Below are 26,383 nucleotides of genomic sequence, written 5' to 3'. Positions count from 1 at the left end.
CATCAAAGTCCTTGCTTGTTACGGTCCCCTCTAGTCTGTTCAAGGTTTCCTAACCCCATGTCCGTTTAATGAACAACGGAGTATGTTTGTTTAGAGTCAAAGCAACAAGCTACATGTTGTTATGTTCTGCTTGGTAGGGCAGTGATTAATCAGATTTCTCAGGCCCAGAGACTGATGGCTTTTTCTGTTCCCACAGACCTTCTAAAAGGGAGAAGTGAGGACCTGAAACCAGACCATTACCTCCGCAAGAGCCCTTCCCTGGAGTCTCTGAGCAAACCCCCCTCAATGGCCTTCAGCAGCAGGGTGCTGACCTCCAGCCCAAGCAGCCTGAAACCCCCCAGCAAACTCAGGTACCAACTCAGTTAAAAAAAGCAATGAACTGGGCTGAGCCACCATTTTAGTTGGCAACCTGATGAGTGTTTAATTCCATGGTTCCCAGTCTCTGTGGGTCTCCCATACGGGAAGTGGGCAGGGATGACAAACTGAGGACTGGCACTGATGTATATTGTTAAGGAACAGGAATCCGCAGTGGCACTCACTGTTATATACCAGTATTGGTACAAGCACAATCAGTGATCAGGCACTATTGTTGTGGTGCAGCTTTGGTTGTAGCTGTAGAGTTTGAGATATGAGAGAAAACCAAAGTATTAATTCTGGCCCATATTGTACGTCTGCACTGGAGAAATGTATACATTTTTTCTGCAAGTGCTATTAATAGTGGAAGCTTTTAGGGCAGACAATTGCAAGTGTTTCGACCCTGTGCCTTTGCCTTGTCTGCAGTGCAGTTTCCATGGTAGCTAGCACCAGTGCAGAAAAACGTGTGAAGATTTTCCCATTTTGGACTTAATTCTGCAGTTGGGAATGAATTTGCTGCTCCAGAATAATTAGGTAACTTCTATCCATGGTGTCAAATATATGGGTGTAGCATTGCCGGACTCCTCGTTGTTTTATCCATAGTTTACTCTAAAGCCCCAGTTTTAGAGGTGCATTGATAGAGGTTCATTGAAAATTTCCCTTTTGATGTCTGAAGAGGGAGGTGAAAGGGAGTGAAGGATGATGATTGTAGGTGTAGAAAAAGTGAATCAAAGATATGCATTCCTTTAGATATGTTCTACTGACTGCTTCCTAAATACGTTTTTATCACAGACTTTGTTTCAATTTATATCCAGTGATCTCAAATTAATTTGTGTCTCAGATCTAAACACACATATGGAATATCTTTTGGGGCAGTTGTAATAAGTTGTTTGGATTCTCTCACTGAGAATGTATTGTGCTACCCTGGTTTATCATGTGCATGTAATGTCTAAAGTGAAAGAGAGGAGCTGGATAAAACATATTTACTTCCTTCCCCTCCTCCAATTAGTGTGGAGAGAAAGGACCCATTAGCAGCCCTGGCCCGAGAGTATGGCGGCTCCAAGAGGAATGCACTGCTGAAGTGGTGTCAGAAAAAGACTGAAGGTTACCCGGTAAGAAGACACGTGTTTAATTTTTCATTGGCTTGTACTGTGAGCAGCTATCATTTCAAGGAAATGTATGCAGATTTTTCACTGTTGTCTCCTCACACTGGGTATTTTCCATCTACCTTCTTATCTACTGCTGTCTCTAACCCTCAAGTCCCCAAAGTTACCTTTGGGTTAAGTGACTCCGTTTACTTTCCATCATATGCTGAAATATTTGCTTCATCCAAATGTCACTGAAGGTCAGCAGTAGACGGTAAGTGAGCTGGAGCTTTAAGCTGAGGGCATATGTCTCAAACGCCATCTTAATGTCTTTTCCTTGGATTTCCTCTCTGAGCTCTCAGAAGATGCCACTTCTTATGACCGTTCTATGAAACCAAAAAGACATTACCCAGGGTGGCCTTGATCAAGAGGGTACTGCTGTCTCCCTGATGGCCCCAGTAATTTTCCTCTTGACTGTGGTCAGCAAAAACTCAGTAGCACTGGAGGAAGTGTTGCTATGTCATATTATAATTGGCTTTATGCTCAACAGTCCTGTTATTGGCTCAAACAAGTGTAGAGAGAATGGACTTGAAAGCTTTGATCCTGATATGTGTTTCTGAGGGAGCTGGAGATAAGGCTGATAATGGACTGAATCCCAAAGGCCTGCTGTCTTTCCCTTGAGTGTTGTGTAAAGTGCAATGTAGAACTAACTGTACAGCAACGGCGAGCTTATTTTGAATGAAACTCAGCTTGTGCAGCAATTGTCCAGATAGCTGCCAGTTCTGAGTTTCTAAAACATGTTCTATAAAGACAGTATGAACAGAAAGCTTCAATTGGATGGCCAAGATTCTGCCCATGCAGGTTCCCGGGTATATTCCAACTGGTCTAGAGCCATCACCTCATTGCTGAAATGCACCATGTCCATGAATCATCTTGCAAATGCTGTTTGTACTGGTTATGTGAGGCTCTTTCTGATGAGACCTTATAAGCTGAAGGCCTGTCTGATCTGGCTGGATACCATGGCAATGTTGTGATACAGAAGTAGGGATTTGCCCTCCCATCCTACTTAGAATTTCCCCTCTTCCTATGCTATGCAGTGTTCTATGCTCAGGTTGGCTGCTGCCATTTATTGATTGGGTGGCTGCAGGTATTCTCTCTGGGTGTAGCCAGTGAAGCACTTTGAGATGAAAGATGCTCTAGAAATGTAAGATGTTTTTTAATTATCCTGAATACCGTGTAGCTTAGGAACTATTTTAAAAGGTAAATGAGATGATCTGGGTAATTTAGGCTTATCTGTCTGACATTGATTCCAGGCAAGATAATAGAGAAGCTGATACAGAACTTGATTAATAAAAAATTAAAGGAGGATAACATAATTAATGCCAATCAACATGGGTATATAGAAAATAGTTTGTGTCAAACTAATTTGATATCTGTAACAGCAGCAAAGAGTCCTGTGGCACCTTATAGACTAACAGACGTATTGGAACATGAGCTTTCGTGGGTGAATACCCACTTCGTTGGATGCATGCAATTTGATATCTGTTTTTGATGAGATTATAAAATTGGTTGATAAAGGTATAGTGTTGGTATAATGTACTTGGACTTTGGTAAAGTAGTTGACTTGATACTGCATGACATTTTGATTAAAAAAAACTAGAATGAAATAAAACTAACATGGCACATATTAACTAGATTAAAAGCAGGTTAACTGGTAGGTTTCAAAATGTAATTGTAAATAGAGAAGCATCAGAAAACGTGTGTGCTTCTAGTGGGGTCCCACAGGGATTAGTTCTTGGCCCTACACTATTTAACATTTTATCAGTGACTTGGAAGAAAACATAAAACCATTGCTGTTAAAGTTTGCAGATGACATAAAAATTGGGGGGAGTGGTAAATAACAAAGAGGACTGATAGAGAGCGATTTGGATTGCTTGGTAAGCTGGGCACAGCAAGCAATATGCATTTTAATGCAGCTAAATGTAAATATATGCATCTAGGAAAAAAGAATATAGGCCATACTTTACAGGTTGGAGGACTCTATCCTGGGAAGCAGTGATTCTGAAAAAGATGTAGGGGTTGTGGTGGATAATCAGGTGAACATGAGCTCCCTGTTTGACACTGTGGCCAAAAGGGATAATCCAATCCTGGGATGCATAAACGGGAATCTCAAGTAGGAGCAGAGAGGTTATTTTACCTCTGTATTTGGCGTGAATACAATAGCTCCTGGAATACTGTGTCCAGTTCTGGTGTCCACAATTCAAGAAAAATTGGAGTGTGTTCAGAGAAGAGCCATAAGAATGATTTAAAGCATTGGAAAATGTGCCTTCTAGTAAGAGCCTCAAGGAACTCAATCTGCTTACCTTAACAAAGAGAAGATTAAGAAGCAATTTGATCACAGTAAGTACCTGCATGAGGAACAAATATCTGATAATGGGCTCTTCAGTCTAGCAGACAAAGGTATAACATGATCCAATGGGTGGAAGCTGAAGCTAGCCAAATTCAGACTAGAAACAAGACACCAGTTTTTAACAGTGAAGGTAACTAACTACTGGAACAATTTCTCCATTACTGGACATTTTTTAAATCAAGATCAGCTGTTTTTTTCTTAAAGATCTGCTCTAGGAGTTGTTTGGGGAACATTTTCTGCCCTATGTTATATAGGAGTCAGATTAGATTATCACAGTGGTCCCTTCTAGCCTTGGAATCTATGAATCTGTGGTTATGTCTACACTGCATACTACTGGCAGTGATGTGTAGGGTATGTGTAACTACTTGCCATGAAACACAAGCTGCAGCCACACTGCAGTGTTTAGCTATGCACATCAGCGAAAGGCTCTGGTTGGGGGACAAGTCAGGGAAAGGCTCTGGCAGCAGGGATAGCTCAGTGGTTTGAGCATTGGCCTGCTAAACCCAGGGTTGTGAGTTCAATCCTTGAGGGGGTCAGTTAGGGGTCTAGGGCGAAATCAGTACTTGGTCCTGCTAGTGAAGGTGAGGGGCTGGACTCAATGACCTTTGGGGTCCCTTCCAGTTCTAGGAGATAGGTATATCTCCCTCACTGCCAGAGCCTTTCACTGTGGCAGGGAGCTGCTGGAGCTTTTTCCCGCTGCCTGTCCAATGCCAGAGACTTTCCCTGTGGCAGAGAAAGGCTCCGGCAGTGGAGAGGCAACAGAATTCTGCACTGCTAAAATCAGGTATGTAGAGAAGGGAGGCACTGCTTGGGTATTTAGAGAACCGTGTGTAGGGTACATACCCATAGGATTCAAGCCTGTCTTTACCCTTCTTGCCTAAGCAGTGCCTCAGATCTACTTAGGCAAGAAGGGTTTGGGGGGCATGCAGCTCAGGTACTCTGCATGCCCCATCAGGAGTGTGCAGTGGAGACGTACCCTGCTAAACTATTCTACCACTGCCATTTGTAATCACTTCATAAACTGTGGCACATTCTAGTTCCTTATCACATTCTTTCTCTCTCCCATTACAGAAAAATTCCAGCTTGGAATACCCGGGTTTATGTGAGATGTTAACTTCCACAAACTAGGGAACTTCATCATACGTCGCAACATGTCTCTTCTTATGTAACAATTGGAGTTGTGTGCTAAACCCAAGCTAATACTTGTACTGAAAGAAAATGAGGACAGACTTGTCACTTCTGTCCAAGTGAGAGCAAGCCTAAGGAATTGACTTGCTGAGCAGAGAATGCCATGTTTACCTCCATGTTTCTGTGTCATTATCAGCATTTGGTTCCAATATTAGAGAATTATGCAGTTAAGGCATTAAAGCTTAGCAGCTGGTTCTGACCTACTGCTATTGTATCATTGCTCTTAATGTTTCAGAAGTGGGGCATGATGACAAAGCTTCATCCCAGGCAAGGGCGCTTGGGTAGCTGTGGTTTGTGTTTGACAGAGACAAGCCAGGGCTTTGACTGTGCTTCTAGCTGAACTTTTGGACTGTAGTAGGCATTTAGAACAAGATGAATTGTTGTCTGTACACTCTGTGTGTGTGAGATACTCTACTCTGTAATGTTGACATTTTTCTTTCGTAAGAATAATATTTGTTTGTTACTTAGGATAGAAGACAAAAGGATTTATTGCCAAATGATCCATGGCCTGGAGCAAAACTTTCATAAACAACAAAACACATATTTTTAAATAAACAGGTTTTTTCCCTCTCCACAACTAGCTCCTTTATGAAACTTCAGCTGCTGGAGCCAGCACCTTAGCAGAAAGACAGTAGCTTTTCCCTTTGAAACAAATTGATTTGGAGACCATTTAGTAGTTGTCTGGTAGTGCAGGGTTATTCACCGGGCTACTTACATGAACTGATTCATCCTCCCATCAGCTACTTATGTTAATCGTTTGCCCATCCTCTTTGTGAAATAGATACATTATTACTGCACTCATTTTGCATAGGGTCAAACTGAAGCAGAAAGATTGAGTGATTGGCCTAAGGATGCGGGTCCAGAGTGGTAGAGCCAGGATTAGAATTCAAGTCTTCCAAGTTTCTGGTCCTCGCCTCAATCCAGTATGCCATGCTGCTTTCCCATATAGCTGTATGTTCTGTGCAGGACTGTAAATATAGCTGTACTTCATTGCCCTCTGGCCTTCTGAAAATCTCTAGGTCTCAAAGTTTGACTTTTCCATCCAGTCCTCAGCAGATGAGATATGAAGTAGAAGTTGGGGTGGGAAAAGACCTGTTAGGTCAACAAGCCCATCCCGTTCAGCCAGTGCAGGATTGTTCCCTAGGATGTTGTCTAATCTTTTAAATGTCCCATGTGATGGGCTTCCACCATTTCTCTTGAGAGACTCTTCCCAATTTGTTGGCACTTGTTTACCCCATCATCATCTTCATCAATCTCTAGCAAAGTGTTTCAGATAGGGGTCCAGTTGTATATTCAGTTTATGTTCATCACTAACAATGTTGTCATGCCACTAAAGCTTTTGATGCCCATGTGATCGACAGTCGTTTGTTGGTCTTCCATTCTAATGATATGTCCATACCAAGAAAGTTGCTGAAACCGAACCAGCGCTGATGGAGGTGATTGCTCGATTCCTGATGTTGTCTTGCCACTTGTTATGGAGCAGCTAACGAAGACTACGAGAATCAAAAATGTCAATCTGGTGCCCCTCAGCCTTCCTCGTGCCCATGTTTCACTTCCATACTACACAGTTTGTGTAGATGTGATGTCACAGCTTCCTTCCAATTTCTGCTGAAGAGTCCAAAACATGGCAGTAGCTGCTGATACTCTTTTGGGCATCATTCAGCGCTGTTTGTGACACTTCCCAAACTGGAGCTTGCTGCTAGAAGCTTTCCCAGATTGTCAGCCAATATTTTCTTTTCCTTAATGTCATCCTGTTACTCCTACATCAGAATAATGCTGGTGCTTTTAGAGGCACTAACATGCCTTTGCCAGTGTATGGAGCAGCTCAGACTCTACAGGTACCAGCCCAGTACCAAGAGAGCCAGAACTCCCATGCCACAAGAAAAGAAAAGGAAAGGTCCTGTGTTTTTACCCTGAACCCAAGAAGTGGGGTTAAAATAGGTTATTGGATAGCAGGCCACACATGAGGCGTGCAGAGCAGTCTGGATCTATATGTTGTTGTTCCTTTTGGAATTAGTCTCTGGAGGAAAACTATTCATGGTTCAAAGGACAGTGAAAGCCTTGAGTTTATTTACAGCCACTGGAGTGATCCCGCTACTGACCTGGCTGCCCAAATGGAGTTTCAAAGGGAACTGTAGGACATTTTTAGCCTGTGCTCTGGTGAGGCTCTTGTATACATGTCCCACCTCCTGTTACTGTCGTTGCTGAAGCAAAGTGATTTGCCGGAGGTAGTTTTTAGAAAAGGCAGTCACATTGCCTGTATGCTCCAAGAGAACCAGGAGGGGCTCTGACTGGGGGGTTGCCAGTGGGGTTTATCACCCATAGGGAACGTTTTCAGAGCCTGGTCTTAAAGGGGAATGAACAGATGGGAGAGGAGCACATTGGTTTATTGTGTGGATTTTGCTCTTCTTCCCCACACTGCCCCACTTGGAGACAGTTTCTTTGGGCTGTCTTCCTCAGTCTCACTCCCAATTTCCCTGTACAGTGTATTCTCTGAGCTTCTTGAACTTTGCTTCCCCATGAGTCCTGGCCTCCCATGGCCCTGCTGATATTAAGCTCCACATGGAGTCTTTTTATGATTCTCAAGTATGAAGAACTGGAATGAGTTGGAGAATGCCATCCTCCCTCCTGACTTGGTTGCTGCCCTTGGTGGGGAATGACACAATGAAGAAGGCTTTTGTGAAGAACCATGTTAATATGCATGGCCACTTTGTGTCTTCCCTTCACATAATGCCTGTGCCTCAGTTCACATCATCAGTCATGGTGACTTCCCACCGTGTTTTCCCTGCCATGAAGCCCAGGATTCCAGGCCTTAACCTCCGTCAAGAAGGACTGAATGCAGCCCAACTCAAACTCCATCAGTCAGTTGACTACTAAAAGGAACTACAGAATAGTAGACCTCCCACCTGACTGCCCCACTCCATTTTCAATAGCTGAGCATGCCACCTCTTAAACTCTGTGTCTGTTGGACAATTCCTGATTTGAGTTACTTGTCCTGGGGAGGGAATGCCTCCCTCTTTAAATTACAGGGAGATTAGATTTGATCAAACAATTTGAGCTGATATTGATGGTGTAGACCAGTAGCAGCTACCACTCATGCCCCAGATCCTGCACTGACAGCTGGATCGACTGGCTGGGAGAGTGACTGGGGATGAGTCCCAGGGATGTCTGAATAAGACCTCATCTTTTTAGAATGTTTTAATACCAAGGGGGTAGACATCCCTTCTATTACGAATGGAAAAGTACAGCCTACTCCTCTCCTGTGCCGTTCCCTACCCGCCCGCCCCCATTGATCAGTGAGAACATTCCCCTTACTTTGATCTCTAGCATCCTTCACAGGAGGAGATGTCAATACACATGGGGAGAGAGACCCTGGAGGAAGCTGAGAGAAGAGTAACAAAAATGATTAGTGACCTGCAAGGGTTTATTTTATAAGGAAGGACTGCCAGAGTTTATAGCTTAGCTAAGCAAAAAGCATAAATAAAAACTATCTGTCTCTGATCTATCTATGGTATTTCTAAAGTAGATATCACTGTGTATCTAAGTAGTGATCTGATAGTCAAAGGTGGTAAACATTAAAGAAGAAGAGAAATTATTTAGAGGCATGTAATTAGGAGTGATAAAATTAAACAAAGGGGAAAATTAGGTTTAATAACCAGAAAAAAATACCTGACAATGAGATCTGTTATGCTGTGGAATAATCTCTCATATGAAGTGGAAGTGTCCTTGCTAGGGACACTTACAGCTAGACTGAATGAAACATGAATAAATGCCCAGTAGGAAGCAATCCTGCCTAGACCTGACTGATAGGGCATAACAATTCCTTGCCCTGCCTAGGCAATTCTATAGACAAATCTCTTTCTGAGTTCCTCATAGTTGTTTGGCATTTGGGGCAACGGTTTCAAACAGTTATTCCTCTGTGGCTGGGTTGTTGTTTTTTGCGGGGTGGGGGGTGTTAATCTCAACAACAAAACAGAGTTATATTGAACTAAAGCATGAAGATGAAAATAGGGAGTGAAAGAGGCTTTTGTCAAGGCATCCTTCTGCAGCTGAAATATATTTTTAAAATTAACATCAGTATCAGGCACACATACTCTTTCAAAGTTGTCATGTCTCTTAGATGAACCCAGGCACTCTCATGTGACCTCTAACCGTGCATGTGTGCACACACGTCGAATGTCCCTTCAACTCTCCTAGCCTGTTGACGACATGATCTGCAATGTGAGGTGACAAGATGACCAGATCTGATAACTGCTTACGTGGGTCTAAAATCCAATTACCACAAATCCTCTAGACTGTAAGTGATGGCTCAGAGGAAACTATTTCCGTCAAAACAGTTTTTTCTGTTCTGGGCTTTTTCATCTGTTTGGAAAAAATTATCCATCATAGCAACATCAGGAAGTTGAAACTTGGGTGCCTCTTTCTAGTTATGGAGTAATAGGTTCTGTTCCCCTGAGTCTTAACTCCCTGCAGCTGCTTAGAGTCCTTTTTGTTGCATTATCACCCTCCATAATCATATCATTAGTGGCTGTGGTGTTATTTAAGTGCTCTAGTTCTGTTTACTCTCTGTGGAGACCATCTGTCAAGGGGCCAAATCTCTCCAGATTAAATCTATTACCAGCCAGAGTTGTATTATGAGAACATAGGACGTCAAGAGACACTTATCCCTGGGTCATTAAAAATGATGCTCTCTATATTGCTTCTGCCACACACGTCCTCCCTAGTATGGGTATGTTAGTTTCACCAGTCAGGTAGGATAAGCACTCTGTTTAGTGACAATGGAAATGGTACCAAGTTAGTGAATACAGACTGCTTATAAGAACTGCTTGGTTTTCCCATTCTTGTTTCCAGCCACTGAGCAGCTTTTTTTTTCTTTTTCTTTTTTTGGAGGGGTGGGGTGGGGGAATCAGCATGAAAAGAGTTTTATGAAGCTGAACCCATTATCCCCAGAGTAGTAGGACAGTAGCTCTTGGACTCTTTCCAACAAACTTGCAATGGGTTCCATAAGAACGTTTCTTGAAGAGCCAATATCTTTATTATGGCCTCATCTTTCCAGATCTCCTGAGATTCCTTTCTGTATGGAGGGCCACTGGTTGGGAACCAGGGCATCCTGCAACAGGCACAGGTGAGATAGAAATTAGAGCCATAAACTCTCTGAACATTTTAAAATCTCGATCCAAGTTCCCTGTCTGCACCTCCAGGCTGTTGCATTACGTCTGCTCCCTGACCATGGATCTCAATCCATGTGGTCATGGTTAGAGGCAGAGGGGACTTTCATCAGAAGCCCAGTCATTCCCAGCAGCAGTGGCACCAGTTTGATGGACTACATAGGGGTCACAGGTATTTGTTTATTAGCTTCAGAATGAGCACCGCGTCTTCAGCCAGATTCAATATCATCTTGAAGGCTCTCAGCAGCACACACAAACTACAACCAAAGTATGTTCATTGTGATCTTCAGTATGGCTGGACAAGTAGATCACTTTTGCAAAGGAAGTAGATTGGATCAGGCACAGGATCTCCTTCCTTATAAAATGTTATCATAAATTATTAGGGACCTCAAGAGATCATCTAGTCCAACCGCCTGCTCAAAGCAGGACCAATCCCCAGATGGCCCCCTCAAGGACTCACAAGCCTGGGTTTAGCAAGCCAATGCTCAAACCACTGAGCTAGCCCTCCCCCCCAGTCTGAGCAAACCTATAACAGAATGGTTGGCTTGCCTTCCCTTGGTTTACAGAGTCATTTGATCATGAAGTAGGTAACAAGAATTCCAGAAATATTATGCATGTTTCAGAAAATACAGTTAGGAGTTTGTAGGAGCTGTTTATGGGACAACAGTCTCAGAGAGTTGTATTGTCTTCTACTTGGTTATTCTAAATTAGCCAAGCATGAAAAGCCAGATGTTCACTCTAGTTCTTACCAATTTTGTCTCAAAGTTCTGGAGAATGGCTCTCGAGGCTGCCTTTGCTTGAGACAGAAATAATCTTAGAGCTGTGACTCGGGAAGGGACTTGGGGTATATTGAACATAGAATGATAGAAATGTAGGGCTAGAAGGGACCGCAAGAGGCAATCTAGTCTATCCCCCTGCACTGAGGTAGGACCAGGTAAACCTAGACCATCCTGAAAGGTATTTGTCTAACCCAGGGGTCAGCAACCTTTCAGAAGTGCTGTGCCGAGTCTTCATTCATTCACTCTAATTTAAGGTTTCATGTGCCAGTCATACATTGTAACATTTTTAGAAGGTCTCTTTCTATAAGTCTATAATATATAACTAAACTATTGTTGTATGTAAAGTAAATAACGTTTTTAAAATGTTTAAGAAGCTTCATTTAAAATTAAATTAAAATGCAGAGCCCCCTTGGACCGGTGGCCAGGACCCAGGCAATGAGAGTGCCATTGAAAATCAACTCACATACCACCTTCGGCACACATGCCACAGGTTGCCTGCCCCTGGTCTAACCTGTTCTTAAATGCTTCCAGTGATGGGGATTGGTAACCTAGTCCAGTGCTTAACTATCCTGATAGAAAGTTTATCCTAATATCGAAGCTAAATCTCCTCTAAGCCAGTTATTATTTGTCCTGCCTTCTGTGGATATGGAGAGCAACTGATCACCATCTTCTCTATAACGGCCCTTAACGTATCTGAAGACTTATCAAGTCCCCCCCTCTTTTCTGAAGACTAAACATGCCCAGTTTTTAAATCTTTTCTCAATGATCATGTTTTCTGAAGCTTTTTATAATTTTGTTGCTTTCCTCTGGATTCTCTCCAGTCCATCCACATCTTGCTTAGTGTGGCGCCAATACTGAACACAATATTTCAGCTGAGGACTCATCAGAGCTGAGCAGAGCAGAACAATGACCTCCTGTCTCCTGTTAATATACCCAGAATGATATTTGCCTGATGCATGCTGGAGATGGACCCTTCACCCTTCAAAAACATTTTTCTTCTAGAAATATGATAGCAGCCCTTATTCTGGATGGAAATTTCTTTATTTCTGTTTGGGTAGAACTCGCCTTCAGTTCCAGTAAGTGCTGGTGTGAAAAGGTCTCCAACACTGAGTCATTCAATGACAATCTACTCTATAATGCTTATTTATAATAGTGCCTTCCATACACAATATCTCAGCAAACTGTCTAAATAAGCCCGGAAGTCTTCCAAGGGCTGCTCCATCTTAGAGCGAGACAGAAATTTGAAGTAGATTACATTTCATTTTACTTTCCAAAGCATTAAGTGCATCTGTTCAGTGCTCTGCTCACCAGCTGTCTCAAAGCCCATGTTTCAGAACATGCAAGAAGCCAGTGATTCAGGATTATGAAATGTAGTGTACGTACAATAAGGGTGCAAAAGCTTGGAGAGAGAAATAGAGCCTGTGCCAGTATTTGCCGTTTGTCAAGAAAGTATTGCAACAGAGGACTGCTTGAGTCTGTCAGTGGGATATGGAGCCTTTACCCTTTGGTTCCCAATTCAAATCCAGTCCTAGGCAGTAGTGATCAAAAGCGCTGGCCTCTAGTATATGAAATGAGTTAGTGGCCTGTTAGAACCATGGAATTGGGAGATAGGATCAGATATATATATGGTCCATCTAGTCCAGTATTCTGACAATAGCCAGCCAGCTCCATATGCCTTACAGAAAGGTCCAACCTCCTCTCCCCCGACACCGTAATTGTCAGTTCTGTACTAACATGCCCATTATGATGGAAGTTTCTTGCTAGCCCAAGGAAGTTAGTGGTTTGTGTCCTGAAGCAGGAGGGCTGTCATCCCTTTGTAAAGCTTTATCATGAGAAGTGTAACAGCTGCTTTTCTTTTTAGTCAAATAATGGTCTAAACCTTTCTCCAGTCCAACTAAGCGCTTTGTACTGATATTACTTTGTCCATGTCTTGTCTCTGACTCTATTCTAGTGAACAGCTGTGTGCATCAAAACCCCACCATCATGAATGACGTTAGCTAGCACCCAAGTTGGCAGTCTCATCAAAGAGGCCAAGGAGAGACTGAATCAACCCTCCAAATCAGGGCTGAGGCACACTGAGCATCTTGTTCCTGTTTTGTGCCTAATATAGGACTTTGCTTACCAGAGCAATCAATCCAGCACCTTTTTCCAGCACTAATGTAACAAACCTTAATGGTACAGTCTTGAGAACTGTCTTTGGTGGCCATGGGAATCCCTGCAAAGCTGTTTTCTGTCCCAGCTGAAGACAGAGCCTATTGCATTCTGACTTCCCAGATGCACTCAGACTGCTTTTGAATGATGTATTGATTCTTTTCTTTTTTACTTTTATCTTTTTATGTCAATAAGGGGCATGAAGTCTATTTGATAAACCTCTGAATTATGTTGACCTCTCTCTATCAGAGAAGCGTAACCAAATCCCCTGACTAAATATATAATTAATCATTAGAGCTAGTTAAGCACAGGCATTCTGTAGTCTGACAGTAACACAGAGAAGTGGATGTGCAAGTTTACAGGCCACCTTTGGAAATGTGCCCTTTACAGAGATAAGAGGAGGTAAATCCCATCTGTTATTGCAGATTGTTTACAAGCACTTTGGAAAGGTCTAGATTCCCGGAGCACTATGATTCTGTGTGCTAAAGCTCACTAGCAAAACAACTTCTAGCTAATGTGAACTGACTGAAGGCAATTGTGGAACAAAAACCAAATAGATTTAAATCTCAAATGTGAATCCATTTCCCATATGAAGGGTTTGAGCTAAGTCCCTAGACTAGGAAGAAGTAAAAGCTGCACTTTCCTGCCAAAACCTGGATGTGGCAACCTGAGACTAGGGTGTGCTGGCCCAGTTGTCTCTTCACAGCCTGCTGATTTAAAAAAGCTGCTGTTTTATGGGCTTGTCTACAAACAAAGTTATACCACTTTGACCTTCCCAGTATAGTTCAAACTGTACACCCCTCCCACTTCTTATAGAGGTGCTTTATAGCAGTACAGCTATTCCCATCTGAGAAGGGGGGTAAGCTATGAGCTATCCCCACTAGGCACTGTGATAACTATTTTACTTGGGGGGTTGATGTTTTTAACCTAAATCATCATACAGGTATAAAATCTGTTTGGAGACACTACTCTGTGATATTGCTGCCTGAGGAGTGAATGAAATCTCAGGTTCTTTTTCTGCTTCTCTAACTGCAGAAGCAGAAGTTACACATATGTGGGGTGGCTCCACACAACCTTTTCCTCTCCGTGCAGAAGTTTAAGGGATCGTTTTGCAGAGTGTCAGTGCTGAGTGTGGCGAGGAGGTTTCATCCTGTGGGTAAAGTAGGACTGAGAATTAGGAGGTCTGGGGTTCTACTTCCCAGCTCTGCTACTGACTGTCTCAGTAGCCTTGGTTATGTTGCTTAATGTAGCCAACCCTCAGTTTCACAGCTAATATTGACCCACTTTGTGGGGAGTGGGGACTGTGTGATTTGGTAATGTTTGAAAAGTGCTTAGAGAGTACAGAGTTAACTTATTATTTGATATTTCCATACCCCTCAGTTTCAGGGTCACACTGCCTTTCATCCCACGTTTTCTCCTGAATTAAAGCCCTCCCATTCTGAAGACAAATGTTTGGGGATGAATCTGCACATGAAGTTTCTCCATATGGCCAGTTGCACAGCTGGAGTCTCTAGAGCAGGGCTCAGGTTTGAGATTTTTTTTTTTTTTACTGTTTAAGTGCAGCAGCCAAACTGTAGCATGTTGGAAATAATCAGGTTAATTACTGACGTGAGCCCCTTTCGTAGCGACGCCAGCATGTAAATATGCTTGGCTGATGCAGCTAAATATCCTGAGCCAGATTTTCACTTCATTCACACAAGAGGCTTTATCCTATAAACAAATACGAGTCTTTTAATTGGAGGGACAAAATCAATGCCCATGCAGCTCTTGTATGCAGCACTTTCTATCCTGCTGGGTAATTTTAAAAAGAGCATTTACATTGTAGCCACCCCAAAGTCCTGGAAGGAATAACAGTCCCTGAAAACTCTGAATCAATTGGGCATCAGCGGGAACAGCTCCAAATCATGACCTTATGTGCAATGCGGATAAGAGCAGCTGTACATTGCTTTTGGCATTCACAGAGCAGGTGCATAGAGTAGACCATCGCTTTGGAGCTCATGAAACAAGCACTGAATGGTGGGAGCGTCTTGTCATGCAGGTGTGGGATGATGAGCAGTAGCTACAGAACTTTCGAATGTGGGAAACCACCTTCCTGGCACTGTGGACGGAGTTCACCCCAGACCTGCAGTGCAAGGACACCAGAATGAGAGCTACCCTCTCAGTAGAGAAGTGTGTGGCAATTGCTGTGTGTGGAAGCTGGAAACTCCAAACTGCTATCGGTCGGTCATGAATCAATTTTGAGTGGGGAAGTCGACGTTTGTGGCTGCGTTAATGCAAGTGTGCCAGGTAATAAATCACTTCCTGCTTCACAGGCGGGGGTAATTCTAGCAGACCTCTCACTGCTAAGGGTAAGGAGAGAAACAAGGGTACATCTGCTGTAATGAACCTGTTCCTCGAGTTATTCTGGATTTTTATATTTAATCCAAGAGGTTTAGGTGTGTTATTTCACATTAAAAAGAGGCATGGTAAGGTAATCTCATCATGTTTCCCTGTAACAGATTCTACTAAATCCAATTTGCAAATCATTTGAGACTCTAAACTGCCCTTTGAAAAACGATGGGTGGAACTGGCTCTGAATTCTGCGGGTGCACTATGTAATTGCAGAAGAATCCTGGTGGCCTTTAATTTTAGGCATTCGGCCCTTTGGTCAGTGTTAATGGAACGCAAATTCCATTCTCCCCTGTTCCTGGTGGGTTGTGTCATATTGCCCAGACAGTGTGGACTGTCATGTGTGCTCAGGAGGTCGGGTGAGAAGGAGCAAGAGGAGCCCATTTGCGGGTTCTGCTGTTCAATCAATATTAATATTTAGAGGCTTGTTTAACCAAAGTTCAGAGTTTGCACATTTCTCTTGATGGAGCCTCTTTGGCTGAAGTCTGCTAACCCATCCCTTTCCCATTATGATCTAAGAAATTCAAATTAGATTTACAATTTCATGGCACCATCAGTAATGTGGGGCGGGTTGAGATAATCTCCTGGGGGCAGCCTTTCAAAGAACTATGATCAAATCTTACAGGAGAAGGGGCAAAGTTCAAGTCTGCAAATCTGTAGTTCAGTGAAAGGGCGGTTCCTTTTCAGGCATCTGTTTCTAAATATAACCACCTGAAAACACAGAGCCCTAAAGGTTTCTTAGACTTTCACTCCAGGAGGAGATATGGGCCTCCTGGGCACCTAATTCAGGAGGAAGGGAGAGATTCATTGTAAAATGGTGCTGCTATTGAAAACAGACAATTCTCTTTGGTTTGTTCTACTTATTTGTTTTAACTAGTTCTGTTCTATGTGTGTTAGTTTATATTCTGTCTGGGGCTGAACCCTGGGAGCAAGCTGCCTTGGCATCTTCCCGGGGTAGCCATTCAGACCACTGGCTTGTGATTGGCAGCAGGGAGTTTTTGTATGGTAAGGGGGAAGGGGAAAAATGACTATAAAGTCCCCCTCAATCCAGACTTCCTCCCTCCTACGTCTTCACAACCTGCCATATCGGCTGGTAGCAATCGATTGCTCGGGGATCGATATATCGCATCTCATCTAGAGACTGGGGCTATTCAGCTTGGAAAAGAGATGACTAAGTGGGGATATGATAGAGGCCTATAAAATCATGACTGGTGGGGAGAAAATGAATAGTGAAGTGTTATTTACCCCTTCACATAACACGAGAACCAGGGGTCACCCAATGAATAGGCAGCAGGTTTAAAACAAATGAAAGGAAGTATTTCTTCACACAACGCACAGTCAACCTGCTGTGAAGGCAAAAGTATATCTGGGTTAAAAAAAGAATTAGATAAGTTCATGGAGGATAGGTCCAGCAATGGCTGTTAGCCAACATGGTCAGGGATGCAACCCCATGCTCTGGGTGTCCCTAAGCCTCTGACTGCTAGAAGTTGGGAGTGGATGATAGCAAATGGTTCATTTGATTGCACTATTCTGTTCATTCCCTTTGAAGCATCTGGCACTGGCAACTGTTAGAAGAACAGTTGGGCTAAATGGACCCTTATTCTGACCCAATATGGCCATTCTTATGTCCCCATAGGCTATGAAAGGGTGTTTCCTGCTCTTGTCTGTGTCTGAGTGAAGGAGAAAAGGGACAGGATTTTCTTGGGGAACAAGATGCATCACCTGTTACAATGACAGGAGCCAGAATTTGAGAGAGGGCAGAGAGTTAGTTATTGTAACATGAGAGGCTAGATGTTCCTGGTAAATTATATTTGAATTAACTAACAACATCAGGTTTCTCAGTTCTCTGGAGCTCTGACTCTTTCCTTCACAATTTACATGACCATGCCACTATGGAAGGACTTGGAGATTTATGCCACCGTCAGGACCGGCGCCAGGGTTTCTGGAGCCCGAGGCGCCGGGCCATTTCGCCGCCCTGCGCGCGGGTCTTGTGGCTGTGGTGGAGCTGCCGCAGGCATGCCTGCGGCAGGTCCACCAGAGCCGTGGGGCCAGCGGACCATCCACAGAAATGTCTGCGGCTGGGCCACTGGAGCCGTGGGACCAGCGGACCTTCCGCAGAAATGCCTGGCGGCCCAAGGTCCACCGAGCCGTGGGGCCAGCGGACCATCCGCAGAAATGCCTACGGCAGCTCCACCAGAGCCGTGGGCCAGCGGACCATCCGCAGAAATGCCTGCGGCAGGTCCACCGGAGCCGTGGGGCCAGCGGACCGTCCGCAGAAATGTCTATGATTGAATTTCAAAGTCATGATTGAAAAGGGCACAGGAGGGACCGTTGCAATGTAGGATAAAAGTCAAAGAACTGAGGCAGGCATACCAGAAACAGAGAGGCAAACGGAAGGTCTGAGCAGGTCCGAAAACATGCAGGTTCTATGCAGAGCTGCTGCAATTTTAGGGGCTGGCAACAAGTACCCACCCGTGTCGTGGATTCAGAGTCAGTGTTGCATATATCAACCGTGCCTGAGATTCTGCGAGGGGGCAGATGACGAAGATGAGCAGGAGGAAGAGATTGCCAGATAGCACACCAGCTCTCAATTACCAACAGCAGCCAGGAGCTTTTTTGAGCCCTGATTTACCCTCCCAGCCCAACCAAGCCACTATCCCAGACAGTGAAGCCATGGAAGGGACCTCTGGTGAGTGAATGTTTCTATCACATAGGTTACAAACAAGCGTTTTTAATTATAAATTTGGGAAGCATGCGTTGTCATTCCTTCTTAGCCAGTCAGTTACAGAAAAGTTCGTTAACATGTCTGGGATGGAGTGAAAATCCTCCAAGAAATTCTCCATGAATTGGATATTGGAGGAAATCAAAGAGCCTTTTCAGTAGATTTCGGGCAAGGCAAGCCTTATCCGTCCCCCATTGAACAAAACTTTCCCCCTCCAGGCATGCATGACGTAATTTGGAATCATTGCTTCACAGAGCACTAGGAAGGCTTGTGCTGGGCTTCTCTGTCTGTTTGCCAAGCGGGACTCTTCCCAGCTAACAGCCACGCGCTGTGAGGGGTGGAGGGAGGATGCTTAGGAGGGAGGAGTGAGGAGCTGGACTTACCATGGCTGCATGGAAGCTGAATTATGATTAAGGACCGGGAACCTGCCGTCTGCAGTGTGCTCTGACCCCAGGGACAGAGGCTCTCAGTATTAAAAGATGCAACAATTCGACCTTGTATCGAAATCACATGTGCAATGTAAGGTGCATAGTTTGGTTCACTGTCAATACATTGTGTTTGTAAAATTATCTTTTAACATACTTCTTGGTACTCTCTTACCTCCCATTACAGCTGGCACATGTTCTGTATCGCTTGCCCCAATCGGAAGGCTAGGCCAAAAGACGGAGGAGAAAGAGAACTCGAGATGAAAATGTTTTCAGAAATCATGGAAGTAAGCCACAGTAACAGAGCTCATCATAATGATTGAAGGAAGTGGTAGCAAAATACAAGAAAGATGCCAGTGACCGGGAGGACAGGAAGAGAAGCTCGAGATGAAGAGGTGGCGGCAGGAAGAACAGAGGTGGCGGGAAGAAGACCGGCAGGTAGAAAGAGAGGTGGCGCAAGGAAGAACCGCAGGAAGATCAGAGGTGTAGGCAGAGAAGATCTGCTTGGCGTGAATGGAAGCTGGAGCTGCTGCGTGAACACACTGAGATCCTCAGACCGCATGATGGATGGTCAGGAACAGCAGCGGGTTACAGAGTGCCACTGCAGCCCATGTTTAACCACCTCGAAGCTCCCCAAGTTCCATATCTCCCTCACCCAGACTGTTAGAAGCGTGGGGAAGGCTTCCCCACCAAAACACTCCACCCCCATGGACAGCCCAACCAAAAGGCTGACATTAAGCTGAAATGTGCTTCATGGGCTTTTCCTTACCTCCGATCCTCCTCCAAAAGCACACCATGCAGGATACCTAGATAACTCAGTGCCTCTTTATATAATTACTTTCTAATCAAGAATCATCCAAACGGGGGGAGAGTGGTTTTCTTACAGGGAATGATTTTTAAAAAAGAACTCATGATTTTAAGCAATAACAAATGACTTTTAATACTGAATAAATGATTTTCAAATATACTGACTTATTTCCTTCAGCTAGATGTAATTCAAAGGGGATGGGTGGGAGGGTTGCTTTTAAAAGTCCTGCAGCAAGCTGTAAGTAAGGGAGGGTGGGTTGCTTACAGGGAGTCAAGAGAGGCGGGAGTGTTCATCAAGGGGAAACAAGCGCAGCGTCACACCATCCACCTGGCCCGCGCTGAAACTACTTTCAAGGCTTCTCTGAATGCGCACCGCCTCCTGGTGTGGCTTTCTAATCGCCCTGGTGTCTGGCTGCTCGTAGTGAGCGGCCAGGTGATTTGCCTTAGCACCCACCCGCCAGAAAGGTCTCCCCCTTACTCTCACAGAGATTGTGAGCAACACAGCAAGCCAGCAATAACAAACGGGACATGGTTGGCTGAGGTCTGAGCGAGTAAGTAAGATCGAAAGCGCCCCTTTAAACGCCCAAATGCACACTCTACCACCCACCTGCATTGCTCCGCCTGTAGTTGAACAGCTCTGACCACTGTCCAGGCTGCCTGTGTATGGCTTCATGAGCCATGGCATCAAGGGGTAGGCTGGGGTCCCCCAGGATAACGACAGGCATCTCAACATCGCAACTGTTTTTCTGGTCTGGGAAGTAATTTCCTGCTGCAGCCGTTTAAAGAGAATAGTGTTTCTGAAGACGCGAGCGCATGAACCCTTCCTGGCCATCCCACGTGGAATGCTGGTGAAACTCCCTTGTGATCCACCAGTGCTTTGCAGCACCAGGAAAAGTACCCCTGCGGTTCATTATCTGGGTGCCCTGGTGCTCTGGGGCCAAGATAGGGATATGGGTTCCATCTATGGCCCCTCCACCAGTTAGGGAATCCCATTGCAGCAAAGCCATCCACTATGACCTGCACGTTTCCCAGAGTCACAAACTTTCGTAGCAGCAGCGTAACGATTGCTTTGGCTACTTGCATCACAGCAGCCCCCACGGTAGATTTTCCCACTCCAAAATGATTCCCGACGACCGGTAGCTGTCTGGAGTTGCAAGCTCCAGAGGCGCTATTGCCACTCGCTTCTGCACTGGAGGGCTGCTCTCATGTTAGTATGGCGTTTCAAGGGCAGGGAAAAGCAAGTCACAAAGTTCAAAGAAAGTGCTCTTACGCATCGAAAGTTTGCACCACTGGGATCGCCCACACCTGCAAAACTATGCGGTCCCACCAGTCTGTGCTTGTTCCCGTGCCAAATCGGCGTTCAATGGGTAGAAGCTGCCCATTACCAGCCAGTAGCTCCAAAATGCTGGGTCCCATGAGTTAGGGAGAAATCAGTCTCCATGTCGTCATCATCATCATCGCTCTTGTCGGTGCGCTGCAATAAGCTGCCGCCTCCTCCCCCTCCTCCTCCTACCCCTCCCTCCTGAATTTTGCAGTTCATGGCTCAGCATAGACAGCACGAGAGTGGCGCTGGCTGTTTACAACTTGCACTGATTGCGTTACTGGTCTCAGCAGGGTCCATGGCTGGTGCTATGGCGTTTGCTCTCTTCAACTCAGGAAAAAAGGCGCGAAATGGTGGCTGCTGCTTTCACAAAGGAGGGGTGAGGCGTACCCAGCACCACCCGGGACAATGTTTTTGGTCCCAGCAGGCACTGGGCTCTCAACCAGAAGTAGGAACTATGGATAGCTGTGGAACAGCTACCCACAGTGCACTGCTCCTGAAATACGACGCTAGACGTGGGCCATGGACGCACAAAATCGATTTGAGATCCTAGTGTGGACGCACCTAAATCGATTTTATAAAATCGGTTTATAAAAATTGATTTAAACTAATTCGATTTAATCAGGTAGTGTAGACAAAGGCCTGAGTGTAGGGCTGTTAATTCATTAATGCACCCTCCAGTAGGCCAGGTAGGTGTGGTGTGACTCAAGTTGACACAGTATCGTAATTCACTTTGTGATCAAACCCCAGATGTTCAAGTTAAGTCATTCTACATTCATCTCCATGTAAAGGAAGAACTCTCCCCACACTCATGGTCTTCTGTAGTGGAATAGCAGGGAAGGCGTAGCAGAGGGTGGAACGATTTTACTGCCAAAGTATCAATAGAATTGAATATCTTCCAAGATGGCCAAACCCTACGTTTTTTTACTCTGGCTGGCTGCACGCGGAACTAATGATTCCACATGAGGAAACGAATGTAGAGTGCCTCTATTCTGAAAGAATTGTTGGGGCTGCCTACTGGGAGCTGCAGCTTGGAAGTGCACTGGAGAAACCTGGAAACCATCCAAATGTTTGCACAACCCAGAGCCGGACACGCAGTTTGGCTTGTATTTTTTACCATTATTCCCTAATGTCAGAACAAACAGTGTTTAACAGGAGCAGATGCATCCTGACGAAGTGGGTATTCACCCACGAAAGCTCATGCTCCAAAACGTCTGTTAGTCTATAAGGTGCCACAGGATTCTCTGCTGCTTTTACAGATCCAGACTAACACGGCTACCCCTCTGATACTTGAGTGTTTAATAGGGAACATCAGATGAAATCATGGAGCAGAGTCTTCTCTATGTCTGAAGTAGGGGGGTGGGGAGATTTGTTCAGAGAAAACACAAGCCATTCTCTCTTACAAGGTTTGGTGGTTGGACGGGGTTTCTTTTTTGTTTTGCTTTTAACTGAACCTTTGATATGAACCTTCACAAAGAGTTAGATTTAAAGTTGTGACAAAAGTTCAAGCTGGTGTTTCTTTTCTGACCAGTTCCCCTGGACCACTGATGTCAGAACCACTTTCCACTAGCCTCACTCTGGTGGTGTATGTGAGCAGCAGAGCCCAGCCATCAAGCTCTTGATTATGTATAAGATTTGGATCCAAGGGTTGTTTGTAAATGGCATACTAGGTTCTGGCCACTTAGAGGATTTTGTTGGAGAGATAAGGGATTTTGATTTTATATAGGCCTAGGGGCTTCCCTCTTCCACATATTATCAGCTAGCAAGAGCAAAGAGCCTTAACAAATTTCTGAATCTGCAGACCCTGGTAAAATGGATCAATCTGACCCCAGGCTGGTGGATCATTGTGGGAATGAGCAGTTTTATCTTGTATGTCTTTTACACTGAATAATACACTGAAACTGGGGATGAGAATCCTGCAGCTTTGGAACAGGAGAGCAAAAAGAGCTGGAGCCTTACTGGCGTGAAGACAGTCTGCTTTGGTCTATACATTCACATCAAGCTGGGCCATAAAAGGTCAGAGTAAGAATTTATCCCAGATGAGGGAATTAATGTGTCTAGTGCTTTGAAGGTGTAAAGTATTCTGAAAAAGTTCAGTGTGCATAGAATCATAGAGATGTAGGTCAGGAAGGGACTTTGAGAGGTCAAGTCCACCCCCCTACTCTGAGACAGGACCACATAAAACCGGCCCATCCCTGACAGCTGTTTCTTCAACCTATTCTTAAAATCTTCCAATGACAGGAATTCCACAGCCTCCCTTGGAAGCCTGTTCCAGAGCTTTGCTTCCCTTATTGTTAAAAGCTTTTTTCCTAATATCGAACCTACTGTTTGCAGCTTCCAGTCCTAGGCTTGAGATTGAGCTCTGAGATCTAGGAGGTGTCACTTACCTTTAGTCTGACCTCCCTTCATGGGGCTTTGTGCAGGAACTTCATCTTGAAATCCCAGAGCTTTGCAATGGCATAATTCCGCACTGTTGAACTTTTTACTCCAGACTTAGTGCAACTTGAGCAATAAGCTTGTCTGAGCAGATCAGCAGAAGCAGTTTGAATTAGCTTCTGAATGGCAAGTCTCATTCAGGCAGCCTCTGTCCTGTGTGCTGGCTGTGATCCTTAGGCTGGTTTCAGAGGGTTTCTCTCACCTGAAAAGATGCATCAGAAGCTTATTGCAAATGGGATTCTCCTTTTCCCTGCTGTTTAGTTAGAACAGTAATCCACATAGGGCTGGGGGAGTCTCTCTCTTCCCCCTGGACTCTGTGATGTCTTCTGAGCTCCCTGATGTCACTCCAGCCTTTGCCGGCAAAGGTTAAGGTTGATGTTTGAGATAAAATTTGTCTTTCCCACTGTTATGTCCTCCCTGGTCCTGAACGTCTGTCAGAAGCAGAGTCTGGAGCATATGGAGGTAACATGCCAGATTTTCGCTGTGTGTGTCTGTGTCGGGGGGAGAATATCAGGGAGTACACTTGCTGCTTTGGTAGGTGACGTGGGAATGTCTGCTTTTCCAGAGGCTCCCAGCTGACCAGCCTCCCCTCATCTGCCCTCCCCATCTGTTGCACAGCTGTTTTTATAGCTTGGAACATCAAAAAAAATTGGACAGGTCAGATCTCTGCATATTTCTCCCCTCGAGGTCTCTTCTGATTTCACATTCAAAACCCTTCCAGAAAAACAAAATCCCAGCCTTCCACTCATTTCCGTCCAAAGCCTTATCCTACACTCCAGGTCCATATCCCAATCCTGCAAGGCTGCAAGTGAGATTTTGGACATAAAGGTGGAAGTCGCTGGGTTTGGGGTTTCTAGTTCTCCAGGGAGGAGGCCCAGCTGCTGGATCAGAGGGCAGAGATCCATCTCCTAGTGGCTTCTCAGTTGATATTTCTGTTAGCAAAACCTAAAACAGATACAGGAATGGAATATTTCAGACAGTCTCTTTTTGTTTCATACAAACTGGTCTCCAGAAGAAAGTTTGTTGCAGATCTGTCTTGGGTTGGTTTTTAGTCAGTGCTAGAAATTCTGCTGGTAGATGACACATCCTGCACTAATGGATTTAGTTTCCAATGATCTTCAATGTGCAAAGGGGACAGCAGCACCATAAAGGAAGGTGTCCAGGCATTGTCCTCATAGCATTGTAGAAGTTAGAGGTGGAAAATACATGCCAGGTCATCTTGTCTATCGCCCAGCCAATATAGGAGAGTTTCCTACAGTACATTTACTACTATGTTGTCCAATCTAGTTTGAAATGTCTCAAGCAATAGGCTTTCCACCATTTCCCTTGAACGACTGTAATCTTGCGATCTATTGAGGCCCAAGTTGCTATATGCAGAGGAGTATTAAAGCATGACTTGAGAATTGCAGAGCTAGTTCGTGTCCTCTTTCCTGACCATTGGGATAAGAAAAGCACTGTCTCCACCTTGTCACTAAACACTGCTATAAAACTTATAAATCAGTGACGGTGTACTTGGTGGTGCAAGTAGCCTCCATGTCTGAGACAGTCTGAAAGGAAGCAGCTTTTAGTGACTGGAGCAGTAAATCTCTCTCTCAGGTAACTGTAAATTGGTGGATAACATGCAACTGGTTTCTCTGAAAGATACAGGAAAGCAGGGCAATCCAATCTCACCCAACTCCTTAACACAATTAACTCATTCTTCATTAAGGTTTGGAATCTGAGAACAGAACATGGTTACAGGATAATGGTCTCCTGCTGCTACTTTAATGCTTAAGCAAAGCCAAGACAGTTATTTTCAAAGCCAAGACATTGATCTTGTACAGTGTTCAAATGCTAGGTCTTTATTTCTGTTATCTCAATTGACTGATGTCCATTACTACTTATATCATGTAGCTGCTGGCTGCGGTGCAGTGATAGCTACTCCTTGTGCTACTGGAGACCTGCATTCTGGTTGGATTACAGAGCTGATATAGATTTGCTTCAGCCAATCAGAAGCCATCTTATTAATAAAAGTATAGGTATTTTTAAAGTGCAGTTGAAGTCTTATTTTGTTAAATGTATTAATCACAGTCAGCCATCCAGCAATTGGACAGGCTAGCACAGAGTCCAGGTGGGATAATAAGTGGGGCACCATAAGTGAAGAGCTTATACTAAAAGACTTGGTGTCTGCGTCAGTGAGTCTGACTGTGTGTGTGTCATCTTCAGCATGATAGGAGTATTGGGATCCATCTCTTGTGTGTGACTGGGAGGTGGCGGAAAAACAGTTAAGTAAAGAATATTAGGGGTCACAGAGTCTGTGTGTCAAGGTTCTGCAGATCATCAGTGCAAGCGCTGTTTGACTGGAGTGGTCTATGAGAACTGTACACCTGCTGCAATGTGAGACAGGGTGATCCAGAGAGACAATGCTTTAGTATACTGGAAGCATCTTATACCCTGCAATGAACATCCAGCGCTGTTACTTTCTTTTCAGCATCATTACAATTTCAACAGCCAGCCACTGTGGGTTTTTTTGTTGTTGTCATTTTAGAATTCAAGAAGCCAAGCTTAGATTTGAGCATTCTTTAGCAGGCCACTGTGGCTACAGCAGTGGCATCAAGAGGTTTAGAAGGGTCACCCTGCTCTGGTGTTCAGTGCTAAACCACAAATGCTTTCAACTGCAATTATGCCTGAGAAAAAGGCCCTTCAGAGAATCTTTGTTCCCTGGCCCTGCTCCAGCCCAGTGTACTCTGTGTCTGCTAAGGCCTTTGCGTTTTAGAGCTCTTTTTTGGTTTGTCTCTTTTAAAGGGTTCCTATCTGTTTCCATAATCCCTGTAATCTGTACCCATCAACCACAGGCTGCTTGGGCCTTGAGCCCAGCCAACACACAATTTAAAAGCCTCCAGTTTTCACTAGTAGGGCTCAATCCCCCTGTGCTGTGCCACCTTCCATTAGGTTACAGTATCAGAGGTGAACAGCATCTTGTCACACCTTCTGGGAAAAGGGGGAAGGCGGGCACACCTCAGTGCAGGGCTTTGGAGCAGAGCCTGGAGTGTGGAGCAGCTCCGGAGCAGTGGAGCTGCAGGTTTTTGCCTGGAGCTGGAGCTGGAGTGGAGCCAGAGCACAGCTGCAAAGCCCTGCCTCAGTGAATAAAACTGTGTCTTTATTAGATT

The 26,383-nt window shown here is 44.6% G+C and overlaps 1 protein-coding gene across 2 annotated transcripts in view; it reads left to right on the top strand.

Annotated features, from left to right (window-relative positions):
- Positions 1–26,383, top strand: part of SPECC1 (sperm antigen with calponin homology and coiled-coil domains 1) — a 168,664-nt gene that overhangs the window by 127,598 nt on the left and 14,683 nt on the right. For both annotated transcript variants that reach the window (XM_032784138.2, XM_032784148.2), the window contains 2 exons: positions 197–350; positions 1,364–1,466. In XM_032784138.2, coding sequence (XP_032640029.1) covers positions 197–350; positions 1,364–1,466 — 257 coding nt within the window. The remainder of the gene's footprint in view (positions 1–196; positions 351–1,363; positions 1,467–26,383) is intronic.

Source organism: Chelonoidis abingdonii, chromosome 20 (assembly GCF_003597395.2).
Source record: "Chelonoidis abingdonii isolate Lonesome George chromosome 20, CheloAbing_2.0, whole genome shotgun sequence".
NCBI lineage: Eukaryota > Metazoa > Chordata > Testudines > Testudinidae > Chelonoidis > Chelonoidis abingdonii.
The sequence above is the reverse complement of the archived record's forward strand: the minus strand, read 5'-3'. Positions and strand labels throughout refer to the sequence as shown.